Genomic DNA, 21,353 nt, shown 5'->3' with positions numbered 1-21,353 from the left:
CAGAGGACACAGGAGTGGACACCCAGAGGGACACAGGAGTGGACACCCAGAGGGACACAGGAGTGGACACCCAGAGAGACACAGGAGTGGACACCCAGAGGGACACAGGAGTGGACACCCAGAGAGACACAGGAGTGGACACCCAGAGAGACACAGGAGTAGACACTCAGAGGACACAGGAGTGGACACCCAGAGGGACACAGGAGTGGACACCCAGAGGGCTGCTGTAGGGCTTCATCTTTGGGTTCAGGAAGGTGATAACGAGAGCTCAGGCATTATCCCTGGCTGCTCTGTGGATGGTTCAATCAGGGTTAGGGGGAGACAGGAGGGAACTGTTGTGGCTTTAGCTTGAGCTATCTACCTTTTGTGGCTTCACCAGCTTCTGGACACCGTACACCCCCCCACACACACATACCCACCCACCCATCTACATACACACACACTGACTGCCTATCCTTTGGGGAGGTAGGCTGAGGCCTAGCCTGCTGTGCCCATCTTGGAGAATTAAGGAAGACAGGGGCCTGCCTCATGCCTGTCCCCCCCATCCCAGAAACCCACAGGCTGACTTGAGCCTCAGACCCAGCATGTCTTCATTCAGTGTCTGGGGTCTGATACTGCCCGTGGAGCACCGTGAGTGGCCCTGCTGAGCGGTGAGGTCCACCAGGCCCCAGCTGGTGTCTTCGCCAGGCTGGGGATTGGCAAGGTGTTGGCATTAATGTGACGGCTAGTGATGGCCAGGTCAATCCTGTGTGACGAAGATGAACCCCCATGCTTGCATGGCCCGCCTCAGGGACTTTGCCTGTCCGCTCTGATTTCTCTGATGCTCTGGCCTGCAGCAGGGTGTTGACACCTCTCAGGTTGGTGAGTCCCTAGGGCTAGATGTCGTCAGGCCGTGGTGTGCTCGTGAGTGTGTGTGTGTGTGTGTGTGTGTGTGTGTGTGTGTGTCTATGTGCTGCCACTTTGCCTGGTTCTCTCCACCTGCCTCTGATGAGCATACCTTGACAGCAGCAAGAGGAAGATGTCACTTGCTGGGCTGTCCTGCTCTGAATTTGCTGCCTTCTGTTGTCCACAGGAAGCCATGCACACGTTCTGAGGAACGTACTTGAAGAGGTTTGGGGTTTAAAGAATCCCCTTTTGTCTTTTCTGGCTTTGACCTTTGCAACTCGGTTCTGGGAGTTCAGAGCCCAAGTGCAGCAGGCTGGGCTCAAATCCACGAGTGTGCCACCTTGAACCCGAGGCTTCCACTTCCTCTTTAGTCTACCAGGAATGTGACTTAGTGCATGTGTTCCCCACCCCTCCCCAGAAATGCTGTGGGGGTCCATGACTGAGAGTCGGTCTGAGCTCTAGACCTGACTGTGGGTGGTGGTGTGGCCCCCAGCTTGTAATTGCACCTCCCCAACCCTTAGCTTTTCACACTCACACACACACACACACACACACACACACACTCACACACATATAACACACTCATACACACACACACACACCACACTCACACACACACACACACACCACACACATACACACACATAAACACACATATCACACACACAAATACACACCACATACATATACACTCACACTCAAATACACACACACCACACACACACCAAACTCACACACAGCACACACAAACACACATACCACACACGCATACACACACACACACACACACACACACACACACATACATACATATCACACACACAAACATACATGTCCATACACACACACGCATACACACACACCACACCACACCACACCACACCATACCACACCACACACATACACACACCCCAATATATTTTTTAAGAGATGAGGGTTTGAACCATGGGTTCAGGTAGAGAGAAGAGAAGGTGGGGTTGTATTCTAGTCATGAGCCCACAGGGTGTGGTCCTGGGTTCATGTGGGCAGAGGTTGTTGAGCCCAGCCCAGGTTTCAGCACCATGGAGAGCGGCCCCAAGGCCAGGCTGGGCATTCCTGGGCAGCTCAGCACTGCGGGCTTGGCTCCAGACTGTAGCAACCCTGCTCCTGGCCAGCCTGCAGACACTGAGCCAGCCAGGCATCTGTGAGACACAGGCCCTTCCCCTCTGCTTTGTTACCAACTTCCTTCTTTCCCAAACACATTTATTCCTGGACACTGCTGTGACCAGACAGGTCTGGCCGCGGCTAGGCAGCTGAGATGAAAGGACTGAGGTGCTTGTCTCCAGCACTCAGTGCGCATGGCTGAAGGGGCCGAGGTTGCAGGATGGGAGGCTGGGTCTGGGAAGAGCTGCCTTTGGGAGACCCAGGATTGGTCTTGGCCCAGAGGGTGTCCTGGGAGAGTAGGTCAGATGGAGCAGGCCCAGGCAGAGTGTGTGTCCCCAGGCCTGCCTCCATGAGGCCCAGAGAGGACGGGAGGGTGCAGGGCTGCCTCGGGGCATAGCTACCCAGGACACTTGTCCCCCTAGCTGCAGGATTCTCCTCTTCCTGGGTCTCTAGCCGCCTTGACTCCCACATGATACATCTGGCTCTATTTTACTATAGACGGAATGATCCTGTGGCTATTCTATGCAAATTCTATGCAAACTCTATGCAAATCTCTGACCAGCCAGAAGGATGCTAAGGATGCCTTGGGACCCGAGGGAAGCCCTGGGTGTAGGATGCAGCAGGGCAAGGTGATAAGCAGGGCATTGGATGGGGGGATGGGGGAGCTGGAGGCCTAGGGAGGGCCCTTGCCAACCCTTGCCAGGAGAACTTCCTCCTGGCCTGTGCCACCGACTTCGGGATGTGGGGAGAGGGGCAGGATGACTTACTAGTCACCCTGTAAGCTCGTAAAATGGAGGAAGGGGGTAGGGAGGAGGGGGGGGAGAAGGATCAGGGTGGAGGAGGGAGGATCTAAGTTAGAGACTACTGTGGGCAGAGGCAGCCAGGCAGGCTCTGGGTCAGGTGGGCTCAGTTTCCTTGTCTGTAAAATGGTCATGATACCCAGGATGTGAGCTGTTGGGAGGGGCCCGTGAGGCAGCCCAGGACAATGCTGGCTGTCTGAGGGGTGCTGTGTGGTCATGAAGGGATAATGGGGAGGGGGAGGGGGAGAGAGGGCGAGGGAGGGGGCAGGAGACAGACAGGGAATGAGTAGGGAACAGAGAGTGGGGGGCTAAAGATGGGGAGGGCCTTCTGGACCACCGCCCTGCTGCGATCCAGCTGTCGGCCAGTGAACTGAGCTTGCTAACGTCGTCAGTATCCAGCTGCACTTCAGGGATGGCTTAGCAGGCTCTTGATGTTCCATTCTCTTTGTGGGTGGGGAACAGTGAGAGCTGGGGTGCCCTGTCAGCCCCCCGAGGACACTTTGGAGTGGACTTGGGGAGGGGTTGAGCACAGTGGCTGCAGAGTAGCAGGGGCAGCTGTCCGTTCTTGGAACCGGGCCTCAGGGGAAGGGTGCCCTGTAGTTGGGGTTTGAGTGGTCAGGGGGCTGGGTCTGAGGCAGCCTGGTGAGGGAGGGCTCACGCTGGTCATCCTGGGACAAACTGGCCCTTCTGCTTTAGATCAGAAAGGAGCTCTCAAGGCTGGGCAGTCCTTTGCTGCTCCTGGTGTTGTTAGAGATGAGTGATAATCACAGCTTCATCTCTCCACTCATATTCGGTGTCAGGTTCAGGGGAAGTCCTTCCTACCATGGGAAAGTCCCCCAGCAAACCAGAGGGGCTAGCGGATCCCACCCAGCAGGGTTAGGAAGGACCCCACACCTCTAGGACGGAGGCTTGAAGCCCCTCCCTCACTGCCTAGCATGTCTCTCCCTCCCAAGGCTGGTGGCTAGCTTTGGGGCTCCAAGCCTTCTCCCAACAGCAGCAGGTCGGGGGCAATTTTGACGGATCAGTTCCTGACCTGGTCCATCAGTTCTTACTAACTGGAGATGGCAGCAGCCAGATCTCCTGGTAGCGGCCCCCCTCCCCCAAGCTGGGTCAGGCTGGCTTCTGCTGCTTTGGACCTGTGTCACCCTCATTGCCACCCACCAAGGCCAGCTGAGGGGCCGCCAAGGGGCCACCAAGGCTCCTTTCTGGGTCGTGGGTCAACAACTCCATTTCCCACCAGGAAGCTAACGCTGAGCAGGGTGCAGGGTCTGCCCCAGGCCCCAGTTCTACTGCTCAGCTACCAATGTCCTTTCCTAGCCTGGCTTGCAGAGAGGGCAGGGCTGGCTGGGAGGCCCTGGAAGGACTTCCCTACCAGTGACTGGTGTGACAGGCTCAGGGGCTGAACTGCCTGCAGCGAGACATGCTTGGGCTGCCTGCGTAATTACATCTCAACATTTCATTTTGCTTGTCAGTTTCCACTTCCTGGGGATGTGGGCTTCTAAATATTTCATCCGGGTCTACAGAGAGGCTGCCTCACTCTGGCCAAACCACAGGCTCACTGCTGCCAGCCCCTAACCCCTGCTGCCCTCTCCTGCCTGAATGCTGCTCCTATAGGGAGGGGGTGGGGCTGGCCAGGGGCACCCCAGTCTCTCCCATGCAGGAATCTCCAACACCAGCCCACTGGCTTCCCAACTCCTAGACAGCAACTGGAAAATATTATTATTATTATTATTATTATTATTATTATTATTATTATTAATCTTCATCATTAGGTTTTTTGTTTGTTTGTTTGTTTGTTTGGTTGTTTTTTTTTGTTGTTGTTGAGACAGGGTTTCTTTGTGTAGCCCTGGCTGTCCTGGAACTCACTCTGCAGGCCAGGCTGGCCTCAAACGCAGAGATATTCCTGCCTCTGCTTTTTGAGTGCTGGGATTAAAGGTGTGAGCCACCACTACCTGACTGTATTGAACTGTTATTATTTGAGTTCCCTGTCCTTTGGGACCCTGGGAAACAGAAGGGAGCGTGATCTATCTCTTGAGGGACTCTCATGGAAGAAAGCCAACCTCAGGACAACATGGGGCAGCTTTGCTGCATTCGTGAATCAGGCACTGACTGACTGCTTTACCTATATTTGCTTGCTCAACCTCCCTCCCTCCCTCCCTCCCTCCTCCCTCCTCCCTCCCCCTCCTCCCTCCCCTCCCCCCTCCCCCCTTCCCTTTCCCTGAGGCAAAGTTTCACTATGCAGACACAGTTGGTTTTGAATCCAAGGCCTCCTGATTGCCAGGATTACAGGTGTGTGCCACCACACTCTCCTACACTTGGTGGTGGACAAACTCCAGAAAGGATTCAGTACCTTGTCCAAAGTTACACAGCTAAGAAAGGGTAGCCAGTGTCATTAGAGAGAGCAGAGGGGCAAGAACGGGCCACTGCCAAGAGCTGGGAAGCTTTTGGGGGGAATCGGACCCAGAGGCTTGATGGGCTAGGCAGACAGGAGGGGCAGCTGCTTCAGGGACGTAATGGCAAAGACTTGAGGTAGCAGTGGGCGCATGGTTTGGACGAAGTAGCCCTGTTTAAAAAGCTGGGGTGCGGGTGGAGAGCCCTTGTGTAGCCCCTTTGCTTGCCTGTCTCTGGAGGTAGATGAGAAAGGGGTGGAGGTTTTGTTCTGCATGTGGTACCCTCGGGTGTGGCTGATGGAGACAGCCTTGGCCAGACTGGGGTCCCTTTGGCCACAGAGCCCCCTCCTTGTCCACAGGCAAATCAGTAGACCTTGGATTACACTCAGCAGCTATGAGTATGTGAGAGTCTTGGGGGCACCCCAGTCCTCTCTGCAGAGAATCTGGGGAGCAGGTGGGTTTCCTCCATCAATAGACAGTCATGCTACTAGGGAGATATGGGTGGAAGGTTGGGCAGGGTTCCCACTCATTTTCTGTTTGCATCTCGTTCCCTTAGTCCCCTCCTTGCCACCTGCCTCTAGCACTTCCTTTTTTATATTTTCTTCTGGCTTCCTTGTTTCGAAGATGATTTGCCTAAATGCATCCATGTTAAGATATTAGGGCAATCACTCAATAGATTTCCTCCCAAGAGCCAACACCATGAATAATGAAACTCTGAGCCTGGCTGCAGGCTAACCAGGGACAGAAGGCTTGCATGGTGGCCCAGGTATCCTCCCTCACCCTAGGAACTTGGCTTGGTCCAGGCTGGATATGTGTCACATGCTTACCGCTGGGTGACTTGGCTGTCAGTGGGAAGCAGTGGGTGTCTGAGATGGGACCAGGACCATCTGTGCCCTCTTGGCCTCCTGTGTCACAGTGTCCTACTGCTCTCCTCCAGTGCCTGAATTTCTTTCTGCCTCACTGTGCAACCCTAACCCCACAGGGATTGGTTTGGGGCCAAGAGAGGGGACAGTGAACATGAGGGCTTTGCTTTAGTCCCTGGGGTGCTGTACAGCAGGCCAGCTTTGCTCCCAGCTAAGTGCAAAGCCCTCGGCAAAGGGAAGGCTGAGGCCTGTAAGTGTGTGTGCAGACTCCAGAGAGCTGCCATGACCACCAGCTTCCAGCAGACCCCAGAGAGTGTGGGGCTGCATGGCACCTGGTGTGGGATGGGTGGTCCACCAGGGCACTCAGTAAGAGGGCCTCCCCCATGAGGAAAGGGACAGGCCTGGGGGAGTGTGCATGGGAGCCCTGGGGGAGCTGTGGGGGAGGGGGCTGTGAGCCTTGTGAGGGGCCAGGGTTGGCAGGCTTATCGTCTGACTTGATAGGGGGCATGTGTATCTGTGTGGTATATGTGACAGTTCATTGTCTGTGTCTGTGTTGTACGTGTATGAGAATAGGGCTCTGGGTACTCATGTGAGGTCATTATAGGCACAGCTGTGTGGCCTGGTGGGCTCACCCGTCTCTTGTGGTGTGCACAGCTGTGTGGCGTGTGGAGGCTGCAGTGTCTGCACTTGCGCTGCCCCGTGGTTCCTGCTTGAGCTCGCACAGCTGTGGACTGGGCAAGCTGAGCCTGTTTAGGGTGTGTGGCCCTGTGTAGGTCCCTGCGGTGGTGGCACCTCTTCTGTGGGCTGGGGGAGCTGTCTCTGTGAGGTCCTGGAGTGTAGGCCTGTGAGCACCGTGTTGAGTGCAAGTGTGTGTGGTGCTAACGGCCTCCAGAGAGGATGCTGGCTTCACCCTGGACAGTCCTCCTGCTTCTGAGCTGTGGCTCTGGGACCGTGTTTTAGGAATAGTTTACACTGAGCCCAGGCCCTGGTCTCCAGAGCTCAGGAACCAAGAACTCTGGGGCCCAGACACAGCTGAGTGATGAGTTCCATTTCAGCTTCTGCCCAGGCAGCCCTGTCACACTAGGTTGTGGTTTCCTCAGGGTAGTGGCTGCAGTGGGAAGTAGGGGACCTTCACAAACCCCCTCAGACGTGACCTCCGCCAGGCCAGCCAGAGGAGTTTGCGTCTTTCCTGTTTTACAGGAGGTCAGAGAGGCTTGGTAACCTGTCCAAAAGCCCACGGGCAGGAAGCAGTCTGGCTCACCTCCTTTTGCTTCCCTGTTGCGCGTCGATGTTTCACTCAGGAAACGTGTTCTCACTGTGCACAAACATGAGTCCACTGAGAGCTGGCAAGTCTTTGCCCAGATGGCCCACTGTCTGCCAGGGGTCATTTGTAACAGGGAAGAGGATGGAGCCGCATGCCCCTCTCTGGCCCAGCTGTCTCATACTGAGCTTTGGGACAGGCAAGTGACACTGCCTGTGTCCCATGTACCTGTTCCTCCAGTGTTTGCTGCAAGGGAACAGAGCTGGGCAGAGAAAGTGAACACAGCAGAAAGCAGGCTTGGGAGGCGTCCACAGGCATGCATCTCTACACGTGTGTCCAGGCCTCATGGGGGCAGACTGTCCACAGGTGGTAGCTCCAAGGGAAGATCACTGCAGGCTCCGTGCGCATAGACTCCAGAGCAGGTCACCCATGCACACCAGTGTCCCTTTGCACCCTGTCTCTTGTTCCTCTAGGGAACACAGACAGCTGCCTATCCCCAGTGGGCCCCTGGGCCGTGTCCTGGGGATAAAGAGCCCAGTGAGGGAAGTGATGGCAGGTAGTGGGCAATCCCGGGCCAATTGGTATGGGGTGCGCCTGGCTGGGGGTGGGGGGTGAGGGTAGGGGGCACCTGCCCAAGACCAGTTGTAGAGCAGAGGTCGTCATAGAGGTCCTGGGAGGCTTGTAGTCAGAAGCTGACACCTGAGCCAGCAACACACATGTCACACATGGTGGTGGGCACACATGTACACAGTATGCACACACCAGGGATAAGCAGGCTGGACAGAGCCTAGTGGAGAGGAGGTTTGGGGCATGAACACACAGGGTGTCGGGAGCCCGGTCTGAGTGAGCCGTTGTCTCACTCTGGAGCAGCCTGGGGGAAGATGAGATTGCCGGGGACGGGGGGGGGGGCGTTGGGAGTGTTCCCCACCCCAAACAGTGCCGGACCCCAGCTCTGCCTCCTGAGCTCTTCTGTGGGAGCTCCGTCATCTAGGCGGAATCCTGTCAGCCACCAGCCCTCTAAGGACCTCTTTTCCATCTCTTTTCCTGGGAGCAGGCTTGAGGCTGGGGTTGCTGACAGCCTGGCTTAGGAAGGAAGGAGGGGAAGAGAAAGCGGTGTGTGTGTGTGTGTGTTTGTGTGTATGTGTGTGTGGTGTGTGTGTATGTGTGTATGTGTGTGTGTGTGTGTGTGTGTGTGTGTGTGTGTATGTGTGTATGTGTGTGTGTGTGTGTGTATGTGTGTATGTGTGTGTGTATGTGTGTGTGTATGTGTGTGTGTATGTGTGTGTATGTGTGTGTGTGTGTGTGTGTATGTGTGTGTGTGGTGTGTGTGTGTGTGTGTGTGTGTGTGTGTGTGTATGTGTGTGTGTATGTGTATGTGTGTATATGTGTGTGTGTATGTGTGTGTATGTGTATATGTGTATGTATGTGTGGTGTGTGTGTGTGTGTGTGTGTGTGTGGTGTGACTCCCCACTGTCTCCTGCAGGAGCCTAGCCTGGCCTGGGAGACCCTCCCCTGCTCTCCCTCTGCAGTCTGCCGTATTATGCAGCAATATAGGTTTTTCCACTTGACTTCCTAGGGTTTGTCTTTTCATTATTTTTTTTTCTGTTTTTACATTTAAAAGCATTTTTCAGAAAAGGGAAAAGAGAAGGAGAGGAGGAGCCTGCAGGGCCACTACTTGGGCTGTGAGAAACTGAGGAGTCTGAGCAGGTGGGGAGGAGCCTGAGCAGGTGTGGGAGGAGTCTGAGCAGATGTGGGAGGAGCCTGAGCATGTGTGGGAGGAGCCTGAGCATGTGTGGGAGGAGCCTGAGCAGGTGTGGGTGGAGGGACCCCAGCCCCTGCTCCTAAGTGTCTCCAAGTAAGGCAAAGTTCCTCTCTGGCCTCAGATCCTTTGTTCTGGTGGAGACTGGGGTCTCGGGCCCTATGGGTTGCATGTAACAGGGGTATTTTGGGTGAGAGGCTGTGGCATCTGCCTGTGGCCAGCACACAGAGGCCCTGGCTTGGCTAGGACACAGGTCTGCATCTGGCACATGGATCTGGCAGCCAGGTTCCTGGTAGGAGGTCGGGTAGGGTCTGGAGAATGACCTGAGGGACCTCTAAGGGAGACCCAGGAGGGCTTTGGGGGGCATGGGAACCCCAGATTCCTCCAGCCCTCCTGGTCTTGTGTCTGCCTGGAGCTGGGGGTTGGCTGTTTCCTGTCTGTCTGTCTGTCTGTCTGTCTGTCTGTCTGTCTGTCTGTCTATCTGTCTGTCAGCTTCCATTGCTCTCTGCTACAGTGTGGACAGTGGCTCTTGACTGGAGTGCACTGAGAGATGAGGGCAATAGTTGGGGGGAGACAATGCCCTGAGGTAGTGTGAGTACCAAGTGAAGTGTGCAGGGGCTGGGCACGGGCGCCCTGCAGCAGTGAGGTCTGTGAAGAGGGAAGGCCTTGTAACTGTGCACACATACACTCTGGTGTGCACACTCCTGACTACTTGCACACACGTGTGTGAGCTCCACTCATTCCACTCTGTGGGTGAGACTTTGGCAGTGGGACCCTTGCCTCTCATCCCCAGAGTCAGCTGTGGCCGGGAGGGCTTTCTGCACGAGGAGGGCTTCAGGAGAGAGGACCTTGGTCTGATGGAGGGAAGCTCACCTTCCGGGACCTTTGCTAGGCTGTTTGCCAGCTCTCAGCCTCAGTTTCCATGTCTGTCAGAAGGGGATATTAGTATTTATCCTAGGGTTGGGTGTACAGACTTGTGGAGTTCAGGCCTACCCAGTGCCAAGCACAGGGTGGGTACTCAGTCAGTGCTGGGCCTCAGGGTCACCAGTTCTCAGGGAACAAGGAGAGAGGTGAAGCAGGGGTGCAGGGGCTTTGCCACCCCCAGGAGCCATGCCCCTCGCCCCAAGACAGACTCTGTAAGGCAGCGCTGTGTCCTCACTCCCCGGCTGCCATGTTGACTGTGGGCAGTGAAGTCGTGACACTGTGGGCACTTGCTTTCTTGTGACATGGCAAACATTCACCCAAGTCCGTGTCTGGGCGTGCTCACACTCCTGTGCCAGGCACTCTGTCTCCGCAGCCAACTCCCTCGCTACACTGGGGAGCCTAACTGGTGGCCCGAAGCTTGATGGCCTGACTTTAAGTCTCAGCTCCTCACCAAGCTCCATAACCTGGGAGAAGCCACCCTACCTCTGAGAGCCTCGGTTCCCCGATCTGTGTATTGGGCATGTGGTGGGCTCCTCGGAAGAGTGACTTCAGGTCACAATCAACTTGTGTGGGGTGCTCCGCAAGTCACACCCTCCAAGACCGCACACAGCTCTCCATTTCCTGTGCTCCGCAGCCTCTTTTTCAGCCTAACACTTTCTCCTGTAGGAGATAAACTCCCCGCTTCCCACTTCCTCCCTGAGCCAGGTGGCCCATCCCCACTGCCTGGACTGCCTCTTCCTCTTGTCCATCTGTCTGTCCAGATGGGGGAGTAGACGAGTCGCCATTGGCCCATTTTCCAACTGGAGAGAGACCATATGGCAGGCTGGCAGGAGCCGAGTGCTGCGATCGTTAGAACGCTGCCAGCCAGTGAGGGCAGCCCGCCATTCCCAGGCTCTTCCTGTGGCCCCGGGCTGGAAGGGGTGGAGGCCCAGCCAGAGACCCCGGGCCTGGTTCCTGTGACCATGTTTGAGACTCACTATGTAAATAGGAGTGACCTAAGGACCCCTTCCTCCTCCCTCCCTCCCTCCCCCCCCCCCCTCTCTCTCTCTCCTCTCTCTCTCTCTCTCTCTTCTCTCTCTCTCGTGTGTGTGTGTGTGTGTGTGTGTGTGTGTGTGTGTGTGTGTGTGTGCAAGCGCATGTGTGCATATACGCGTGTGCCCTGGTGAAACAGCCTCCCTCAGTGAGTACCTTTTCTTCTGTGGCTGTCCCACCACCTGGCAGGCCACCTCCTGCCCTCTCACACTCAGCTGTGTCCTCTTGTGACGTGGCCTCCTGCAGCCGCCATCTTCCCGGCCTCCAGTGTGGTTCCTGTACACCACACAGAGGTACCGCGCACCCGGAACATTGCAGCTGTGTAGACAGACCAGGTGGAGCCCAGGAGGACACAGGGTAGCAGCTATGGAACTGGCCACAATTTAAGAGACAGGCCCAGGGAGGATGCTGTTTTGTGTGGCACCGAGAGAAGGGCAGAGGGCCCACCAGGGGCTGCTTCCTAGGCTGTGTCCCATGTGCTTTTCATTCACGGTTCCCCAGCTCCAGCAGGGGCCCCCAGGGTCTTGCTGCCTGGAGTCCCCTAGCTCCTGGCAGGGTAGGGCTGGGCCAGGCAGACCCCACACAGGGTGATCACAGGTGCTTCTCAGCTGAGTGGCACCGTGGCCTGCCCGAGCTCACCTCAGGAGGCTTGTCTCAAGAGCTAGTGGGAACTGGCTGGCTGCAAAGCTGGGGTGCATCCTGGGACACCCCAGCAGTTGCACACGCAGCCGGCCTCCCCCCACCCAGGCTCACCCCAGCTGCCACACATGTAGCCCTCCCCCAGGATTTGGGGATGCAGGGCCTCTGAGACAGGGATAAGAGGTGTGTGGACACCAGTTAGCAGGGTGGCTATTCTCAGATTTAATCCTTCAAAGAACCTTCTGAGGTGATACCGACAAAAATAGCCAACGCTCCCAGGTACTTGCTGTGCCCCAGACAGCGGCTTTGCCCACACTGACTCACGGATCCCACAAGAAGCCAGTGAACTAGGTCGCCTTCCGGCCTCCACTTTATAAATGTGATGTTTGAGACACAGAGAGGTTGAGCAATTGCCTTGAGGTTACCCAGCAATAACTGGTAAAAATCAAGATTTCAAATAGGCGGCATGACTCTTGTTAGCCTCCATCAGGGAAACTGAGGCACAGCACAAGTAAGTGTCACATCCAGGGTCTGTAGCCATGCTGTGGTTGGTGTTTGTGACCATGATGTGGGGCTCTGGGGGTCACTCGAGGGACCCTCCTGGGGTGTGTTGCACAAGTGGGGAGCTCAGGCTGAATTGCTTAGGCTGATGGGCGGGGCCTCTCCACAGGAGGCGTGTGCATTGCCCAGTCCGTGAAGATTCCTCGGGAACCCAAGACCGGGGAGTTTGACAAGATCATCAAGCGTCTCCTGGAAACATCCAATGCCAGGGCCATCGTCATCTTTGCCAACGAGGATGACATCAGGTAGGGTGGCCATGGCAGACAGTAGCCCAGGCATGTCCCACAGGAGGGCGTCCTTCCAGGGGTGAATCAGAGTGCTGGGACTCCCAGGCTAGACCCAGCTACTCTAATGGGCCTCCTTCCCCTCTCTATTCCCTACATCCATTCCTCCAGCCAAGGACGGCGAGCAGGACACTTAGGGGACTTGAGACTACGCTGCACGGTTGTAATTCACCTGCTGGAGGGGTGGCCTCTGCCAAGTTCCTTAATCGTTCTGAGCTTCTTTGTTCATCAAACTAAAACAAGCAATTCCTGTCCAGTTGTGTTTGAGGATCAAACATAGGAAGGGGCTCGAAGCCATGGAGAGGGCCTGGAGGGAGTGGGTGCCGGGTGGTGACTGCAGGCCACAGCTCAGCCCCTAGCTCAGGGTATAGGGTTTGGGCTTGTTCTCACTGTGGTAGTCTGGTTCTTACCTAGATCCCAGGCTCTGGTGGCTCTGAGTACAAGGACTGTAGAGCCCCTGCCAGTCCCTCTGTGTGTCCTCCACTCCTGCTCTGGGGTCACAGGTCACAAGGGCCCTCTATGGACCATCCCTGAGACCCTCCCAGCTTCCCTCCTTTCCTCTTTCTTCTCACTTGACTCTCCTTCTAGAAGCCCATGTCAGGTCCTGAGTTTCACCTTTGAGTGAGAGCCCTGCATCTGAGCAGAACTGGGGCAGGGCGGGGGAGTGGGCCTGCTTTCACAGAGGAAAGTGAGCCCCAGGCTCAGCGACCCTCTAAGAGCAACGCTGGCCCACGACCCTCTTTCAACCCTTTCCCACACCCTACCCTGGGTCCTGAGTTGTGTCAAATACAGAAGCCCCAGGGACAATGCAGGGGGGAAGAGAAAGGGCCCCCTCGGGTAGATATAGTCTCACGTGGATGCCCTCCAGAGTGCAGAGGCAGCGTGAGCCTGCCTGAGGCGCACAGGCCCCCTGGACATTGGTGCCAGAGCGCCCCTTGCCCTCAGAAGTGGTTGCCTACTGGCTGCAGGCTTCTCTGGGTCCTCTTTGCCCCACCCTCCTCTCTCACACCCCTAGAGTCAGCCCCAGTCCACTTGGGGCCCACAGCTTTGGAGGGTACCCCAGTTCTGATAAGCCTGGGGGGGGAGGAAGAGGGTGAAGGTCTGTGTCCTTGTCCCCAGGGGAGGGGCTGGATGGGACTGCTGAGCCACATGGGCAGCCTGGCAGGAGGCAGGCTGTTTCTGGAAATCCACTGTGCTTTCAGAAGTGGACTGAGGTAAAAATAAACGCAGGTGACGGTTGGGTGTGGGGATGGCAGCTCTCGCCGCTTGGCTTCTCAGACACAGGAAGCATTAACAGGGTTGTGGCTGTGGTTCCATGCGCCTGTCCCATCTACCATTAGTGGTGGCTCAAAGTGGGTGGTGGTCAGGAGTTGGCAGAGAGATGAGAGCAGGGACCCGGGGTGACCGTGGGATGGCTTGGCGGCAGGTTCTGGGGCTTGCAGAGAATATTTTCTATCTAGAAGTCCAGTCCCTGCTTCCCCCTAGACCTCTGTCTGCCTAGGCCTATCTTTCCTGGATCTGTACCTACTCCTTACCAGGGAAGGACAGCAACAGTCCCTGGGGTCCCTGTCCTCCACATGAGAGCTTCCTTACTCGCCAGGGGAAGTGGGCTCAAGGGACTCCTACCCCTTTCTCTTCTCCCTTTTAGCTGGATGAGGGTCATCCAGTTCAAGATCAGTGCAGTGTCATGTGGTCCCCTTAAGCCCTGTGATGGCCGGGCGTTGGTGGCACACACACCTTTAATCCCAGCACTCGGGAGGCAGAGGCAGGCGGATCTCTGTGAGTTCGAGGCCAGCCTGGTATCCAGAGAAAGTTCCAGGACAGGCTCCAAAGCTACACAGAGAAACCGTGTCTCAAAAAACCAAAAAGCCCTGTGATGGTGAGACCTTTGATCAAGGTCCCCGCCTGGAAGAGAGGGTTAGAGCACTGGAGGCCCCACCTTCGCTGCTGCACTGGGGCAGCTGAGGAAGGCTCTGACTTCTGGCATAGGAGGGGGTGGATGGGCCGGTATCCTGTGGCACCCATGTGAAAGATGGCCTTGCCATGGGGTGGCCTGGCGCCTGTAGAGCATGCTTCTGAGAGGACAGGGGTTCGGCAGATATCATCGGCAGCCCAAGTGGGGCTGATTTAGATTTGGGGAGACATGGGTGGTCTTTGCAGGGCCAGATGCAGGCTCAGGAAGATAGGCCTGAATGAGACGGTTACTGTAGCCATGTGGATAGGCATAGGACAAAGAGTTGGGGAGCAATGGGCCTGGAGCACTGACTGAGGCAACTACAGGCCTTGCATCAGCACCGAGGGCCTCAGCTATAACGGGGGGGGGGCGGATAGGCTGTGGGGGGACAGGCGTGTATGGGGTACCCTTTGTGGCTGGGAGCAGGGTCAGCCAAGGGTTCTGGGCTGAGGAGTGTGGATGGAGGGTCTGGATGCCACCTGAGAGACAGGCGTGGAGGGTGGGGCAGCCGGGCTGCCATACATATCTGGCCTGGGCTGCTGTGTCCCTACAGGAGGGTGCTGGAGGCCGCACGCAGGGCCAACCAGACTGGCCACTTCTTCTGGATGGGCTCTGACAGCTGGGGCTCCAAGAGTGCTCCTGTGCTACGCCTTGAGGAGGTGGCTGAGGGCGCTGTCACCATCCTCCCCAAGAGGATGTCTGTACGAGGTAGGCCCAGCAGGCAGGGTGATGGCCTCATGGCTTACTGCCCACTCCCACCCTCGTCTGTTCCCTGGCTTGACTTGCCTCCTCGTTTGCCCATAACCTCTTGCATGCAGAGGCCTCTAGCATGACAGAACTGGGGTGCAGACCTGGAAGTGTCCCTCTTGTGGGACACGCAAGGCATGTGGTCATGAACGTGTCCCTTACCTGTCCAACCCCACCCTGTTTGAGTCTCCTGTTTGGGACCCTTTGCCTGCCTTGGGGAGAGCTCTGCAGGGACAGGTCTGAGGGGCAGCATGTTTGGCTGTGGCCAGCTCAGGACCGACGGCTAGGACTGGGCACCCTGTTCTGTCTTGCCTCCCTTGCTTTCTGCCTTGCCCACACTCCTTCCTTTGGGGCAAAGGTCACAGTCATCTTGGGTAGGAATAAACTCTGACCAGAGGCTTGCAGGGTATGAGGTGTGCTGTCAGTATCTTAGTCTCACGATGGGAAGACGGCTGCCAGGGCCTTCTTGTTGCCTGTGTTCTACTCACTGAAAGCCAATGTTGGGTTGATGGGCCTGGAAAGGACCGCAGGAGCCGGCCCCTTCACCCGACTTTCCATCACTTGCTGAAGGTCACACAGGCTGTCCTCTCTGCACCCTGAGGCCCAGCCAGCATAGGCAGTGGAAAATTCCACACCGCCTCAGCCACACTGAACCATGATGAGCACAAAGTGACTGACGGTGAGGTGGATGTTGGCCCCTGCCAGGTCCTCATGTGGCTTCCTAGCCGTCTGCCACTGAGTCACGGAGCTGGGGTTTTAGCCCAAAACTTAAGTTTCCTTTCACTCGGGGACACTGGGACATTTTAAGGACACTGGCTCTCATGTGTTATTTTTGATTTTGAGACAGGGTCTCACTAAGTAGTCCTGGCTGTCCTGGAACTCACAATCTAGATCAAGCTGACCTGGAACTCACAGAGATCCTCCTGCCTCTGCCTCCCTAGTGCTGTGATTAAAGGCGTGGCCATTATAACTGGCCACTGGTCTTCTGGAGCTATTGTTTGTCACAGTCAGTGGGTAAGGCCCCTGGAGTCTAATAGGTGGGGGTCATACATGCTAGTAAACATCCCATAATAGTTCACACAACAGAGTTACTCAGCCCCTCACAGTCCAGACTTTGTCTCCCTCTGTCCCCAACCTCCGTTTGGACCACCTCGGGGTGAGCTTCAGGGGGTCTCTGGGCAGGAGGAGAGGGCACTGCTCTACTAGTGCCCGCCCCAGGCAGGGTGCCTGGGTAGGAAGGGAGCTGGGCAGCTTCCAGAGGCCCGCGGAGCAGGTGGTGTGTGTCAGCAGTGGGGGTGCTGAGAACGAGGGGCCAAGTGAGGGCCTGGTCTTGCTGTTTGCTCTGAGTGACCCCCTGCCTTCTCTGGCCAGCTTTCCTGCATGTGCCCAGCCTGGGCCTGACCCGTGAGGGCATCTCTGCCATGCAGGCTGTGGCCCTAAATTATGTGCACGCCCCTGGACCTAACACAGCTCTTTTCACTTTGCATGGCATAAAACTACGCCTTTTTTTTTTTTTTAGCTGTCTGGGCCCCAGGTAGGAGGAGGAGAGGGTGCCCCTTCCCCGGGCATCCTGGCCCTGGCTATCTCCATGTCTGGGTGTGTGTGGGGAGGGCAGGGTGGGCCCTGACACCCCCATTCCCTGCCAGGGTTCGACCGGTACTTCTCCAGCCGCACGCTGGACAACAACAGGCGCAACATCTGGTTTGCCGAGTTTTGGGAGGACAACTTCCACTGCAAGCTGAGTCGCCATGCGCTCAAGAAGGGAAGCCACATCAAGAAGTGCACCAGTGAGCATGCGCCGGGGAGGCGGAGCCTGCCGAAGGGGGGACTGTAGGGGTGGGGCCGGGAGGCGGAGCCTGCAGAAGGTGGGGACTGTAGGGGTGAGGCCGGGAGGCGGAGCCTGCAGAAGGTGGGCTGTGGGGTGGGGCCGGGAGGCGGAGCCTGCAGAAGGTGGGGAGTGTAGGGGTGGGGCGGGAGGCGGAGCCTGCAGAGGCTGTGGGGTGCGGAGCCTGCAGAAGGTGGGGAGTGTAGGGGTGGGGTCGGAGGCGGAGCCTGCCAGAAGGTGGGCTGTGGGTGGGCTGGGAGGCGGCCTGCAGAAGGCTCCTGGCAGAAGGCTGGCCCTGCTAGGGGTGGGGCCGGAGGGAGGCGGAAGCCTGCAGAAGGTGGGCTGTTGGGGTGTGGGTGGAGGCGGAGCCTGGAAGGCGGAGCCTGCAGAAGGTGGGCTGTGGGGTGGGGCCTGGAGGCGGAGCCTGCAGAAGGTGGGGACTGTGGGGGTGGGGCCGGGAGGCGGAGCCTGCAGAAGGTGGGCTGTTGGGTGGGGCCGGGAGGCGGAGCCTGCAGAAGGTGGGCTGTGGGGTGGAGGCAGTGGCTGGAGCCTGCCTGTGGGGTGGGGGGAGGCGGAGCCTGCAGAAGGTGGGGACTGTGGGGGTGGGGCCGGGAGGCGGAGCCTGCAGAAGGTGGGCTGTTGGGTGGGGCCGGGAGGCGGAGCCTGCAGAAGGTGGGCTGTGGGGTGGGGCCTGGAGGCGGAGCCTGCAGAAGGTGGGGACTGTGGGGGTGGGGCCGGGAGGCGGAGCCTGCAGAAGGTGGGCTGTTGGGTGGGGCCGGGAGGCGGAGCCTGCAGAAGGTGGGCTGTGGGGTGGAGGCAGTGCCTGCTGGCCACCAGGCCAGACGCTAGGCCCCTGAACTCCAGCCAGTTGTGGCCACCAGCCCAGTTCCCCGGCCAAATCTGGAAGAGCCGGGAGCCTAGCTAGAGGGCTGAAGGGTGGCATTGAGCAGCCGCCCCTGGCGTCTGGGGACGTGCGATGGAGCTGGCCGAGAGTGGGACCCCAGGGCTGAGGGACAGCGCTATGGCCCTTATACGGGGTGCAGCCCACAGAGGCCCTGCGAGCTCAGTGCGGTTGCACTGTGTTCCCGGAGAGCCGGGAATGGGCGGAGGGGCTGGCCCCGAGGTCTCACAGAGTGTCTGGGTGGGGTTCACCGTGCTGGGCTGACCCTGCAAGCCGCTTCCAATCCTGGTGGGTCACACACGCACCCTGACCCACCAGGGGCTCGACAGCCGCTCAGCCAGCGCTAGGCGGGCCTGTCTGTGGAGGGTGGAGGACAAAGCGTCTGAACCCGCCTGGAGTTTGTATTCTAGCGGAGAGACAGATGAGAAACAGGACAGATCACAAACCGTTTGAGAAGGAGTGGCAAGTGCCGTGGGAGGGCAGCCGCCCTTCACAGCCACTGGGGGCCACACAGGGTCACGTGGGCGGAGCTCTGCGAGGTGCGGGATGGGGGTGGCTAAGGCAGGATTTGAACCGAGGTCTGAGCTTCAGGCTCCCCACCGCGAGGTTGCACTCGGACCCAGGTCCTGAGAGCTCTGGGTCTGAACAGCTCCGCCCCAGGAGCCCCTGTGACCTGGGTTCTGGGTGCTGTGTCCACCCAGGGTGAAGACTGAATTCAGTCTGATGGCCTCTGGAGTGGCCTGCGCGGCTCGGGCAGGGGGTGGGTGGGGGGCGGGTGGAGACGCGACACAAGGAATCTTTGGCAGATTGAGGTTCCCTAAGGTGGAGCAGGAGAGAGCCGGGGTCTGGGAGCGAGAGAAATATGCTGCCCCCTGGTGGCCACAGTCCGCGGGGACTAGCACCCACTGGGGCCACCGCCAAGCTCGCAGTCAAGTCCTTGGTGTCTGGTCTGCGGAATATGTGTGTAGCTATGTGTGTGGTGAGCGGTGGCCTGAGCTGGGGTGTGCGTGGGTCTCCTGCATGAGCCTGTTTTTCATGCTTCTACATGTTAGGTTTCTGATTGACCCGATCTCATTTCACACTCCCAACTCTAGAAACTCTTACAGTTCAAGTGTAAAGAGGCTATGGATTCAGAGAGAACAAGCAACATGCCAAAGGCTGCACAGCACACACCTTACCACGCAGTAATCACTTAGGTTGTGCAAGAAGTATGGTCATGTGGGGCTGGGGAGACGGCTCAGTGGATAAGACAGCATTCCCTACAAATGTGAGGACTTGATCCTTGCAGCTCACAACCCAAGAGACAGCTCAGCAGCTAAGAGCACTCGTTGCTCTTGCAGAGGACCCAGGTTCGGTTCCCAGCGCCCACAGAGAGGTTCAGGACCTCCAGTTCCAGGCGTCTGTCGCCCTCTTCTGGCCTCCGTGGGCACTGAATGTACACAGTGCACAGACCTAAACATAAAGCAAAGTCATAAATTAATCCAAAGAAAAGGAAAAGCCATGCGTGGCTTGCATTTGTCATCCCAGGGATGGGGACATGGGAGGACGCGGTCCCTGGCTCCTGCACGGCTGACCTAGCGCACTTCTTTGAGTCCCAGGCCAATGAGAAACCCTGTTGCAAAGAAAAGGTGAAAGGTACCTGTGGTGTGGAACGACACTGAGGCTGTCTTCTGACCTCTGCACACACATGCGCCTGCGTGCACCTCCCCACAAAAACACACGCACACAAGGAAGTTCAGACAAAGAAGTACGGACATGTCTAGATATGGGGGTTGAGCCCTCAAGGACAGGCTGGTCACATGTCCTGTCCTCTTGCTCCCTGTGTCCTTGTGGGGGTGGAACATTGTATGGACTTCCCATGGCTTCCCAGAGCTGGTTTCTAGGGGGAGTGGGCAACCCTGGAAGTGGGGTGAGATGGACTTTTGGGGTGTCCTGCTCCAGTGTCTAGGTGAGGAGCAGGGCTCTCTGCAGTTGCTCTCTGTCTGTGGGGATTCAGAGAAAAGGTCTGGTAGTCTCTGCGGCTGAGCCCAGACTCAGCCTTCGGGCTGGACACCTCTGATGCAATGCCCAGGTACGATCCCAGAATCCTCGCTGCCTGCTGGAGCAGGCAGGCAGGGGCCTTCTGAGGGGGCGGGGCTCAGCTGGGTGCCTGGGGTCAGCTCTGTGACCTCTGACCTTGGCTTGGTCCTCTGAGGAATGGTGCTGATGTGCGCTGGCCCAGGGGGTCTGCAGGAGGAAGAGAGGGCGCTAATTGGAGACACTCTCTGAACTGAAAAGCTCTGCACCCTGCCTGTGCATTAGAGCCACCTGGGGAGTGCTTAGGGTTCCCATCACAGATCAGAACCCCATCATGGTGGGACTAGCTTCTTAAAGCTCCCTTGGTGACTTAAATGGGGACTCGGGGGTGGGGCATTGGATTTGAGGCTTCATCCCTGGGGAGTGACCTGGAATCTCATGAATACTCATAACCTGACCCACCAGGGCCGTCTGGCACCCTACCACAAGAGCTTCTATCTTATTTACGGGGTTTCTTGTGGCTTAGGTTGGTCTCAAAGTCTTAACATAGTTGAGGGTGAACTTGAACTCCGGAACCTCCTGCCTCCGCCTCTGTAGAGCTAGTATTGTAGGCATGTGCCACCAGGCCTGGTGTTTTATTTATTTGTTGGCTTTTGAGACTGAGTCTTACTCTGTAGCTCAGGCTGGTCTCAAACTTGCAGTGATCCTCTTGCTTCAGCCTCCCTGCTGCTGGAACCACAGTACCTGGAATCCCCAGGGACTTGTTCTGTGAAGGCACCAGAGGCTTTGTGGCTAAGGGGGAGGAGGGCGGTAGTCATTGGTGTAGATGGACAGGATGTCCTGGAAGGACAGCACCCAAGAGCAGACCCTGCCCATCCCTGCGTGAGTTTCTTGGTACAGAGTTTTCTGCTGTAGAAGACGTATAGGACTGTACCATCTTGAGCGTGTGTGCGTTAGACTGTCTCAGGGCTGGCACCCAGTTTGTGGAAGAGAAAACTGAGGCCACTGCCAAGCATCACAGTGCTAGAGTTGGCAGGACACTCAGTTTGATTCCAAGTGTCATGGCCTTGGAGATGAACTCTGGGGGCCCAATCCCCACATCTCCCTCCTCTAACTCCAGACCTTCTTTTATCTTCACCCAGCGCTGGCAGCCAGAAGCCTGGTGGGACTTGCGTGCCCCCCTCCCCTCTGCAATGGAGCCTGGCTTCCAGCCCTCTCCCCTCTTGGCACTGCTCTGCTCCTCGCAGTGGGACTGAAGTTGGCGTCCTCCGGGACAGCTTGGTTTGGATAGGAAAGAGCAGAGGAGGTGGCAAGAAAGGCCACACTGGGGACACGGAGCCCAGTCCTGTGTCCTCGGAGGACAGAGAGA

The 21,353-nt window shown here is 57.4% G+C and overlaps 1 protein-coding gene across 2 annotated transcripts in view; it reads left to right on the top strand.

Moving 5' to 3' along the window:
• Grm4 (glutamate metabotropic receptor 4) overlaps positions 1-21,353 on the top strand; it is a 72,241-nt gene that overhangs the window by 32,827 nt on the left and 18,061 nt on the right. Inside the window, exons 3-5 of one of the 2 annotated variants that reach the window (XM_035451648.1) lie at positions 12,367-12,502; positions 15,049-15,203; positions 16,889-17,029. In XM_035451648.1, coding sequence (XP_035307539.1) covers positions 12,367-12,502; positions 15,049-15,203; positions 16,889-17,029 — 432 coding nt within the window. The remainder of the gene's footprint in view (positions 1-12,366; positions 12,503-15,048; positions 15,204-16,888; positions 17,030-21,353) is intronic. The other variant, XM_035451649.1, reaches the window with a different exon arrangement.

This window comes from Cricetulus griseus (genome assembly GCF_003668045.3).
Source record: "Cricetulus griseus strain 17A/GY chromosome 1 unlocalized genomic scaffold, alternate assembly CriGri-PICRH-1.0 chr1_0, whole genome shotgun sequence".
Taxonomy (NCBI): Eukaryota; Metazoa; Chordata; class Mammalia; order Rodentia; family Cricetidae; genus Cricetulus; species Cricetulus griseus.
This window is presented reverse-complemented; position numbering and strand designations above follow the sequence as displayed.